At 43.5% G+C, this 11,479-nt stretch overlaps 3 protein-coding genes across 3 annotated transcripts in view; 1 reads left to right on the top strand and 2 right to left on the bottom strand.

Annotated features, from left to right (window-relative positions):
• Positions 1 to 569, bottom strand: part of gba2 (glucosidase, beta (bile acid) 2) — a 23,534-nt gene extending 22,965 nt beyond the window's left edge. The window contains exon 1 of the mRNA XM_062516948.1: positions 550 to 569. The gene's annotated coding sequence lies outside the window, so the exon portion shown is untranslated. The remainder of the gene's footprint in view (positions 1 to 549) is intronic.
• On the top strand, positions 504 to 8,564 carry rgp1 (GP1 homolog, RAB6A GEF complex partner 1). Its single transcript, XM_062516949.1, has 9 exons — positions 504 to 824; positions 1,407 to 1,522; positions 1,934 to 2,067; positions 3,762 to 3,845; positions 4,116 to 4,265; positions 4,916 to 5,068; positions 6,298 to 6,425; positions 6,787 to 6,964; positions 7,657 to 8,564. The coding sequence occupies exons 2-9, from the start codon at positions 1,407 to 1,409 to the stop codon at positions 7,878 to 7,880; spliced, it is 1,167 nt and encodes a 388-aa protein (XP_062372933.1). The 5' UTR covers positions 504 to 824; the 3' UTR covers positions 7,881 to 8,564.
• Positions 8,565 to 8,625: 61 nt separating this feature from the next.
• Positions 8,626 to 10,814, bottom strand: msmp1 (microseminoprotein, prostate associated 1). Its single transcript, XM_062516950.1, has 3 exons — positions 10,663 to 10,814; positions 10,015 to 10,123; positions 8,626 to 9,689 (listed from the first exon to the last, which is right to left on the bottom strand). Exons 1-3 carry the CDS (start codon positions 10,754 to 10,756, stop codon positions 9,536 to 9,538), a joined length of 357 nt encoding a protein of 118 aa, XP_062372934.1. The 5' UTR covers positions 10,757 to 10,814; the 3' UTR covers positions 8,626 to 9,535.
• Positions 10,815 to 11,479: the final 665 nt, after the last annotated feature.

The raw sequence follows: 11,479 nt of genomic DNA on the forward strand, positions 1-11,479 counted from the left end.
TTGAAACAAGTAATCCCCCTGTTCGAGAATACACCAAACTATGTGATAAAGGGAGTTGTTGAGAAAACCAGTGTAGAGTTATATGTTATCAATACATTTTTAAGATCATAGTTAATGCCACTATCTATTCAAATATGTTACATTTACTTTGATATTGTCAAAATAAATATATTCTTTTTTTTTTCTGTAGAAAATCTCTATGATGTTTTTTGAAACCCCCTACTTCTTATAATGTGGTGCATCAACATATGCCACGGCGACGTTTCCATGGGCCAACCATAACCTCACCTGAATGTAACATGTTGACTGGTTATTATTGTATTTCATAGCATGATAGCCTGTTGTATTTTAGGTGGCGACTTTATAGTCTTTGTAAGGTAGAACATGCACCACCCCATCCCCATTCCCTACCTGGGCTTGGCTGGCTCCTTGGATATCTTTACATATCACTATGATGTTCTTATCATGTTAACGTTTCTGATATCATGTTACCTGAGATAATCAAGGGTAGCAGGTCCATGACCGTAAAACAAGTGGAATTAGGCTTACCTTACTGACGGGCTGTCGTACAAATCTAAATACAGACAGGATGCACGATTGCTGAGGTTTAATACGCACGCCTAGTCATTTTTGAAAACGTAGTGATAGCGCTTGGTAGTGCAGGGTATTATGCTGTGTTGTTTTGGTTTTGAGCTGGCTTGATCACAGCTGAGTGGATGTAGCCAACTTGGATATTTTTCGCCGGTTGCTGTATTTATTTTTATATCTATAATTTGGTGTTGAGAAGACTACACAGCTGAGGGCTGGTTGCAAACAACTCAAAGGTAATTCCTCAATCTTGTTTGTAGTTTTACTGGCGGACAGGGGCATCGAACAAGAACATAGTTCAACATTGGTTAGCGAGCTAGAGGTAACGTTAGCCTAGCTAGGTAGCAAAACGTAGCCTACCTGTTATGGGTAGCTTGGTGATTTAAATGCTAACCGTGAGATGATGTTTCAGTGTTTTACCCATTTTGACGGTGCATCAGTGAGCGATTAGGGAAATTCGTATTTAATCTCATGTAATGGTACATTGTTCATGTCGTGGAATTTTTAACAGCTAGATTGCGAAGTGTAATGTGATAGCATAAGTTAGCTAGGTCATTAAATATCCATACATTGTCATACTGTTAGCAACGTTAAATGATTTTGCTGGTGTATTAGGGTTTGGACTGTTTAATACGTTTTGGACGTCTCCTAAACATGCGATGACCCCCCGCAAGCATGTTGTAGAATTTGTGAGTGGCATGAAAGAACTGACATCTGATGCTAAGGCATAGTCATTTGCTTGTCCACAGTGTTTGTTAGTCTAGATAGCTTGTAACTCTATCTGATGGTCCAAATGTAATGTATCGTATGTCGGGCAGATGATCGAGGTGGTGGCCTCCATGGCACGCGGCCCGGTATTCCTAACCGGGGAGCTCCTGGAGTGCCTTATCACGTTCACCAACCCGATGTCCCATCTATCCACCTCCGCTAGCAGGTAGGCTAGGCTACGTTTGGCAGCAGCCTCTCTGTGGCTCTCGGTTTTCTGTCACTCCGGTTTGCTTTCACTGATTAATTGGCATCTTACTTTGGTAGTAGATGTTCATGCTGCCTCGCTATGGGACTTACGGGGTTTTCTTCTTCTTTGCTTGTCTGTCCTCTGCTAACTGGCACTGTTCTCGTTTTTTACGTGTTCTCAACTTTGTGTAGGAGAGATCATAGTGTGCTACTTGTTCTACGATAAGTTTGATGTAGGTCTACTCTCCACATCGCTGTCCATCCTTGTTTTGATTCCATCATTCTACCTCTGCCTGTTTTGCTACCCATTATTTTCTGTCTTAAGACCAGTGAAATGGTTTCCTCCAGTCCTCAGTGATGGTTGTGTACTCCTTTCTTTCCCTATGGCCAGCGAGATGCTGGCGTGGGCCAGTGCCCAGATCCACTGCCAGTTCCATGCCAGCGAGAGCAGGGTGGCACTGCCCTCTCAGGGGAACAAGCAAGATGTGCAGGCTGAGAGCGACACGGTGCTCATTCCCAGCAGAGGTTAGAATACAGACAGATGCAGACATCCACTAACAAACACAGTCTTTCTTGCAGTCATGCATGCACATTCTCTCTCTCTCTCTCTCTCTCTCTCTCTCTCTCTCTCTCTCTCTGATACACACAGACACCCACTGAGCATTGGAGCAAAATTTGGCTTCCTGCCTCAACAGCCCAGTTGTTGATTACACAAAGAATTGATGTGAATAGAACCTGTCTCTGACCATGAGCATGATCAGAATGGAGTTTGAACACTTTGCCTGTGTGGTTGAGTAACTATTAGTGCTGATTCCTTGGACATTAACTACACTAAAAGTGCTTTTTCAGCAGAGGTCTTCATTGAAGTCGTCCTTTTATTTAGGCTAGGCTTAAATACATGTCCAGCAAACAGGCCGGTACAATTTATTATGCTACTTTACATTGCAACTATATGATGCACTAGATACATGTAGCCTACCCCTAGTTAACTTTTGTGCATTTCGTCCTGATGCTATTGGGTTCATTATAAAGTTGTTGAACTGGCATCATGCCACCTGTCATGACTAAATAAACCTATTAGACTGATTAGTCCCTGTGTTGCACAAATACTTTCATTTCCCCACAACAGTGGCACTGAGAGCTGCTTGACCAAAGCAGATTAGCAGTCGCAGCTGATTTGGGTTTGACTGGTGGTTAAAAAAAAGTTGATTAGAGTTTATTATGCAAGGAGAAAAAAGGGAAATATTCATAATCTAAGCAAGCTAAAGCTGGATGAATACTTATAGTGTTGGGGCCTCATTACAGAAAAATAACCAACTGCTTGTCCTATCTTAACTGAAGTTTCAAAGATAGGACAAATCCTATCTTCCTATTACAGAAGCAACTCCTAAACTTATGGTTGTGTCCTATGTCATCTTAGACCTCCTATCTTAATTTAAGAAATTCTAGCTCTAGCTGGCAGTTTGATTTTTAAACCGGCAATCGTCCTGTACCACATAAGAGAGAGAGAGAGAAGCACACATATACACAGAAGCAGACACACGCATGCACACACTCATTTATATGCACAAAAGTTGTGAGAGTAGGGGATGCAGTAGGAGATGGGCACAGATTGACAAGCCTGATTCTTTTTGCAGAGAGAATGTGCAGGACTGGGCAGCGTTTGGTACCGCTCTGTGGTACATCTAGTTTCCTAAATGCTTGTTAGGAAACATGCTTCTGTAATACCATCAATTCTAAATGCCGTCCTAAACTGAGATTACATAGGATTTCAGAGTTAGGAAGTCTCTGTAATGAGGCCCCTGGACAGCAGGAGCTGTTGTTTTATGTTTTTTTTTTTTTTTTTATATGCCTTTAATTGGACAGGACAGTAGAGAGAATGACAGGAAGCGAGTGGGAGAGAGAGCAGGGGTGGGATCCGGAAAGGACCACGGGGCGGGAATCGAACCCGGTTCGCCGGCGTGCGGTGCAGGTGCCCCAGCCAGCTGCGCCACGGCTGGGGCCTGTTGTTTTATGTTGTGCAAAGAGTGTATTGTCCTTTGTGTGTTCTGCTGTCAAGTGTGCAGAACATTTTTTTAATGGTCACAAATGTCTACATGCTTGTACAACCTGAACCGACACATTCTGTATGTGGCTCCCATCATGATAGATGGATTCTTAAGTTTCACTGAAGTTTCCTCTCTTGAAATGTTGTGGTGTCTCTTCCCTTCATTCCTCAGGAGAGAGGGGGCAGTGCATCCTTGATACTCCGCCAAAGATACTCTTCTGTGACTTACGCCTGGATCCAGGAGAGAGCAAAACCTGTAAGAAAAATGGATGCATTCTCACACACTCCTTCTTGGACAGTCACATGCTTTTTCACAATTTTAGCAATACACAAGAAGATGTTAAATTCCTTGTGCTGTTGATTGTATGGGGACATCATGTGCTGCTATAACCAGGATTCGTAAAGGCCCTTCTTCACAGTGTCTTTGCAACCAATCATACAGTCTCCATCTCATGGAAGTGCTTAATATCGCTATTGCTCACTGTTGTCTTTCTCACCCATCCCTATACCTCATCACCCAATCTAGATTCCTACAGTGAGGTTGTCCCGTCAGATGGTCCACCGAGTTTCAGGGGGCAGGCGGTGAAGTATGTGTACAAGCTGACCATCGGCTGCCAGAGGGTCAACTCCCCAATCAAGCTGCTACGTGTTCCGTTCAGAGTACTGGTGCTGCATGGTGAGCACACACACACACACACACACATACACACACACACACACACACACACACACACACACACACACACACACACACACACACACACACACAGTCAATCTCTTTCAGTGTCTAGCAATCAATGCAATGTTATCCTAGATGACCTAGCTTACTACTGCTGATATTGTTCCAGCATTGTTTTGATAACATGAACATTTAGCTTTTGCATATTTTTGGAACATAAAGTAACTCTACTCTATGGTGGATGGGACAACGATGCAGGCATGCAGGACAGGGGTTGCCCATCACTTCTAAATGTCATTGCACAAATGTGACTTGGAAAACGAACTCTCTTCCCCATGATGAAGATGTCTCTCTTTAAGTTCTAACTTCAGCTTTGTTTGTTTGGATCCCAACCTTCTGCCTGTGCCACTGTCCAAATCTCGGTGTATTGATGTGCTAAATACATAAGCATGACTTTCATGTAATCTTCATCAGCTACCCTAAATAGGGTTGCCATTGGCCCCACAGGTTGCACTTCCTGGATGCATATCGGTCTACATAGTTTGATAAAAAACCAAGCCAATTGGACATGCAAAGTAGTCTTGACAGAGGAAGCGTGAGTCGGGTTGAGCTAAACAGATCCGGTGTGTCCTTTGTGTGGCTCACAGGCATGTCGGAGCAGCATTTCCTCCAGGACGAGGAAGTGGCCCCCTCAAATCCCTTCCTGGAGGAGGAGGAGGGGAGCAGCAACCGCAGGGATGGAAGCCTCCTGGAGAAGGCCTTGGACATGCTGATGGCCACAACGTCGCGCCGCTCCCCCCGTGAGTCTGTGTGTGTGTGTGTGTGTGTTTCTGAATTGTGTGTGGAGGAAGTTTGTTTGCTACTGTGTACATGGGCTTATGTCATTGTTCCTATTACAATGCAGTGTTAATTATTTTTGGCACGAAATGAAGTTAGCGACCAGGGGGGGATACATTGGTGTCATGGGTGGGCCTTAGGGTCCAGGCCTGTCCAAACACGACAATGTGCCACCCCAGAAACTATTTCTCTCCCTGACATAAAAAACATGTCTAAATTACAGCTTTGATTGAAATTAAATCCATATTGAACACTGATGTTGAACACTTAGCCTACTCAAAATGAAACATAAATAACACAGACCGACTCATGTCAGCTAGGCCTACTGTTAATTGTGTGCGTAAACTGCGTGATGAAGAGGGATTCCAGACACTTGGACACCATTTCAGCGATTTCAGCATTTACCACCTCTCCAGCAACGCCAAATGAGCATAAATCTTGACCGCTAGATTGTTGAGGAAATGAACATGTCTAGTGCTAATGATAAACTCCGTCGTGTATAGTGCTCTGGATCACGTAGGCTACTTAGGGAGATGTGATCGCCCTTAAGTGGGCGAAAACATGGCTTGATCCACAGGGAGAGACATTTTTGGATGCAGTGACAAAAGGCTTATATCATGGACCTTGGAAATGTGACAGTTGTGGAGTCGGCATGTAGGTCTATCTTAGCAAAATAGTACTCAAAAATAGTAGCCTGACAGACAGTAAAAGTGGACTGTCAGCAGCACAAAATGCTAAAAGCCATGTAACCCTAGGATATTAACAAGCATGCTTTTGAGAATATCTGGGAAGATGAATACAGTAGTGATGTTAGACTCTAGTCTAGTCCTTTGTGTTCAGTACGCTCTCGCCTTAACTCTTACTCTGATCCTCACTCATATTCACCCCTCCTCCTATGAACTAGGTCTTTCAAACGAACTCATCTCATCTGTAACATTAATTCACATCTGTTTTCCCATATTAGAAGATCTAACAATGTCTTTACACTTTGCATTGTTTCACCTGTTGTTGCAATTCTTCTCCTTGCGAACACTCTGAAATAGTATGATTTTGTCTCAAAAGAACAACATGGTTTTTCCTGCATAGAAAATGCCGATCAAATGTCGTGCTGCTTCCACCCCCTGTCAAATTTCTAGTACTCATTATTTCCTAACAAGCATTTAGCTCAATGATTTGCCCTCTCTGTCCTCAGATCTTTTCAACATCACTAACTCACGGGGGAAGGTGGCTAAGTTCTGTATTTTCAAGAGTGTCTACCGGATCGGGGAGGACATCATCGGCACTTTTACCTTCTCTGAGGGGGACATTCCCTGTCTGCAGGTGAGAGCCATTCTCCCATCTCAGGGTCTGGTCTTAAAGGGATACTTTGCCCAGAAATGAAAATGTTTATCACACTCTGAACATGAAGCAAGTATACAGTTGCAGGAGAACTCAAAAGTCAAATGTCAGTGATTCCAAGGAACTACTTAGAATTTATCTCCAGAGCAGAAAAAAAGTAATTCTGTAGAATAATAGACCCCTGGTTGTTCAACAGATATTGTAATATCCTAACAGGAAATGTAATGCAGATTTCCTGTCCACATGCCATTAGAAAATAACAGAATTGCCATTTGTTGAGAACTGAAATTAATCAAGAAAATGTAATACATCACTGTGTGTCTGTGTCTGTGTCTGTCTCTAGTATTCGGTCAGTTTACAGTCTGAAGAGGAAGTGAACTCTGTGTACCAGAGGAAGCCAACTCCACCATTGAGTGTAACCTCTCACGGGCGCCACCTGGAGTCCTGTCTGCACACTGCGTCCAGTCACTTCTCCCTGCCCATACCACTCAATGTGACGCCAGGATTCAGCACTGACATCAGTAAGGACACACACACACACACACACACACACACAGACACACACAGGTCCATACATACATCATATCTGTTTATAGCATCAGGTTTCATCTGTAATGTACACACATAAGTACCTTAAAGGAAACACTAGCACAGAGCACATACACACACACTGTCACGCAGAATTCATACACCACTGATTCTGTGTATCTACATGCAAGAAGAAGGGCTGATGTTTTTTGCATGCTGTACACACTCGAGCTACCCAAATATGCGACCCTGCGAAGTGAAACCAGTCGCTTTGGTCAAATTTACAAAATTAAGTTATTGGGCTCACATGAACTGCCATAAACTAAGCTTTCCAAAGATATGTATATCGAGGGTATTACACAAAAGATAACCACATCCAAAGTTGACATGGTTCTCCCGTCACAATATACCAGAAGAGGAGAAATCACCTTTTTAAGTGGCGTGGACAACGGGAATGACTGCTAATGTGTTGAATCTTCACCGGGTTGAACAGTCAAAACGTATGTTTTTCCATGAAATGAGTTCATGATATGAAACTGTAGACTGCATTTACATTTAACCCGGAAGTTTGTTTATTGTGGATTTTCTCAAAATAGCATGGGACCCGTAATTTTCAGACATTTTCTTAGACTGACCCTTTCTGTGTGCGTGTGTGTGTGTGTGTGTGTGTGTCTGTCTCTCCTAGTCACTCTGAGATGGCGTCTGCACTTTGAGTTTGTGACATCCAGAGAGCCTGTGGAGTCGCCCACTGTGCTGCAGAACCAATCAGAGGTCACGATCTGGACAGGAGCGGACCACGTGGACGTGGACACCTTCAGCTGGGACTTGCCAATCAAAGTGCTTCCCACCAATCCAGCACTGGCAGCTTACGTTTCCCAGTTTACAGGGACCAACAGCATTAACATTTGATATTAATGTCTGCGTGTGAGAGAAAGATGGTACTCTGTGTGTGTGTGTGTGTGTGTGTGTGTGTGTGTGTGTGTGTGTTTTCGCTAATGAGGGGATTCTGTTATGTAAGTACAGAGTTGACTGAATGCTTGTGTGTGTGTGTGTGTGTGTGTGTTTTAACAATCTTTCTAAACGGTTGCCTATGCACTGTGGGTAAATCTCTTGAAATTTAATCAAGTCAGGTTTTAATGTTTGAAATGTGAGTGTGTGTGTGTGTGTGTGTGTGTATGCGTGCGTGGCTGTGGGTGTGTTTGTATGCGTGCGTGGCTGTGGGTGCGCGTGTGTGTGTGTGTGTGTGTGAGTGTGTGTGCGTGTGTGTGTGTGCTTGTCTGGGAGTGTATATAGGGGATTTCTTACTAAAAGCTTTTTTTATTATGTTCCTCCTTATCACAACTACAGTTTTATGTTTTATTTCAGTTCTCTCTCAAATGGGAGAGCTTTGGGACCACTGACTGACTATATGGTCCACCATTATGTATTTCAAATACCTGTGTGTGTCTGTGTGTGTGCGCATGCCTATTTGTGTGTGTGTGTGTCTGTGTGAGTGCGTGTGTGCATGTGTGTGACACAGACACAAAGGCTTGAAGTTCTCAAGAGTTGGAAATGTGTTTTTTGACCTCAAAATAAAACCAAGCATATTTGTAACGACTGCTATTTTTGACTGCACAGCACTCAAATACACACAAAACCTTCAGATGCTGTTACAATTTAGCTTTATTTTACTTAACCAGTTTAAGGTGCTTATACAACACATGGAATATTAAGTGGTACTGTCATATATTACTGTACATGCATTTATGTACATGTGTGTGTGTGTGTTTGCCCACACCACAGGTGACATGCATATGTATTTGTATGATCTTATTCTACAAGGGATTATATACGATATGATATACATTTGAATGTGTGCGTGTGTGCAGCAAGTAGATTACACATGTGCTTGTGTGTGTGTGTATGTGCGCGCGCCGACGCAGTTTACACAGGGACAATAACGTGCATATATGTGTACTCATAAGGCAAACTGTTGCTTGGACAAAAGAACTCTTACTTTTTGCACCCTTTGTTTTCCAGCTGTGCTCAACACAGTGGATTCTACTACGGCTATCTAACAGCATTAGTATTGTACATTCAGGAAACATAAGGAATCATACTTCTCGAACATAGAGACTAATTGACAGCCCACATCTGGGGAAAGAAGTTAGGAACAGGAGTTGGAGACGACAGAGGGCATACGCAAGCACAGGCAATTAAAGGTGCAAACTAGTCCCCTAGCTAGTGGTCTGTTCTGTGTGTATAATCAAGAAGCTGTTGTCGGAACACTTTCCTGGCTTTGAAATGAGAAAAAGTGGTTTGGATTAAGCCATATAGCATTTTTGCCAATACAGAGGCTGCTTCAGGAGCATGGAATTTGGTCGGATTGTTGAATACCAATAACAATTCGCCAGGATCATGAACTCTGCCTTTAAGTCTGATAATGAGCTGATTTGAGTTCAAACGGCTATACTGCTGAAGCGTGAGACGTCTTCAGACGCACTCAAAGCAGGGTTGGTATTGGACAGGTGGGTCGTGGGCTGGAGTGGCGGTACAGAGGTGATGGCTGCTCCTCATCTCCCGAGCTACATACCCAGGGCCCCATGGCTGGGGTCAAGGCTGTTGCCGTGGGAGACACAGGGCAAGCGGGGGTCGGCGCTCTGCACAAGACGCACGGTGCAGGTCAGAGCCTCCACACGCACCTCGCACCAGGCAGGGAAGTCCACCGGCCTCTGGATCCTGCAAGGAGAGGAGAGACGGGTGTGTTGGTCAAGCGGGGCAGTAAAACTCCACAGAAATGCTTTGCAATATGACTACTAAGCAACACTATCCATTAGTTTGTGGAGGTTAGTGTTGTTGTTTACCAAAGGAAGAGTCGATACTTAATGATTTTGCTTGTGTGTGTCTAAGCAATTAGAAAGAAAAAATAGTTGCCATTTGTCTCTGAGTAGGACAGTAAGCACCTGGTTGGGACAGAATACAAACATACGAACCCTTTTTTGCAGTAGACTAGCGTGTGTGTGTGAGAGAAAGACAAAAAGAAATAGAGAGCGAGAGCACTCACGTCTCACAGCAGCCCACTCCCACAGGATGCAGGCAGGTGCACTGAATACAGCCACTCTCCATCCAGCTCTCCCCCAAAGAGTAGCTTCTGCCCTCATACTCACACAGAGCTGAAACGCAAGCACACACAAACATTACTAGATTATTATGCTCTGTCCTCAGTGATAAACTAATGATAAACAATATCTGCTTTATAATATACAAAGTGTGACTCATATGCTAATGATTCAGAAGGCACCTGTAAGGGTATATGCTTCGGATAATGTCAGTCTTGTTATTTAATAGCTACATCTATCTTGTAATTGGAAAAGCAATGCAACATGCAACTTTTGTCCTACTGAGTCATATATATTTTGATACTATTCACATTATTCTGGAATAAATACACACATCTAGTGTAAGCCATAGTTTCACATTTTTAAAAATCCATAATGCAGAAAGCTTTAGAACATTAAATCTATTTTTTTCTAAATGCATAAGACAGTAAAAGTTTCCTTGGTGTCAAATATGTTGTAATATGTCACATTTCTCTTTGTTTGAAACACAAAAAACTATCAAAAACTGAAGTCAAACTTCATGAGACTAAGTCCCCATGACAGAAAGATCAAACTGAATATATGTATGAATGGATGTTGCCATGAGCACTTACCTTGTGAGTTAAAGTGACACTGAGCAGGTGCTGTTCGGCAGGTAACCCAAAGCAGAGATGTCACCAGAACTGTGAGTGGCCAGGGTCCCATCATGGTTGTTGTTTTTATCTTCTTTATCTTTCTTCTTGTTCTTTTTCTTTGCACACTCTGTCAGCTGTTTGAAGCTTCACGATCTCTCTCTCGCCTCGTGTAATCCATATATACTCCTGAGATCTTTACGAGCCCCTGCATGGAAGAGGTGTGTATTTCGGGGGTGGAGGGCAGGTTCGGTGAGGTGGGGTGGAGGGCAGGTTTGTCTTGTTGGTGCTGGTGGGGTGGGGGCATGGGGGGTATTGGCACGTTCGGGCCTCAGCGGAGATGGGCGCTGCTCCGCACCACTGGGCATGACCTCCACTAGCGGTAGAAACACTGACACATCCTGTGATGACTAAGAGAGGAAAAGGGGGGAAAGAGAGAGAGGCAAGAAAGAAAGACGGCAGAAATGAATGAGGGGGAGAGAGAGAGAGAGAGAGAGAGAGAGAGAGAGACCATGGGCTTCCAAAAGGCTTACCGGAATATGTTCATTAATGCTGCGCAATTTAACTTTTTTATCATCGTGAACCCAGGGGCGCCTCATAAAAGTTTGAACAGGAGGTTCAGTGTGCTGGTCCAAGAGGGCAAGTGAATGACAGAGAGGAACAGGAAGGAATTGTTTATTAATCCTGCAAAATTGTCCTCTTTTCAAGAAATTCTTCTGAGCTTAGGACAAAATGAGGTCATTGAAAACTTTTCACCTATAGTGGACTGAAGTCATCTCTTAGAAATGGTGATGGGGAC

This window comes from Sardina pilchardus, chromosome 16, assembly GCF_963854185.1.
Source record: "Sardina pilchardus chromosome 16, fSarPil1.1, whole genome shotgun sequence".
Lineage (NCBI taxonomy): Eukaryota > Metazoa > Chordata > Actinopteri > Clupeiformes > Clupeidae > Sardina > Sardina pilchardus.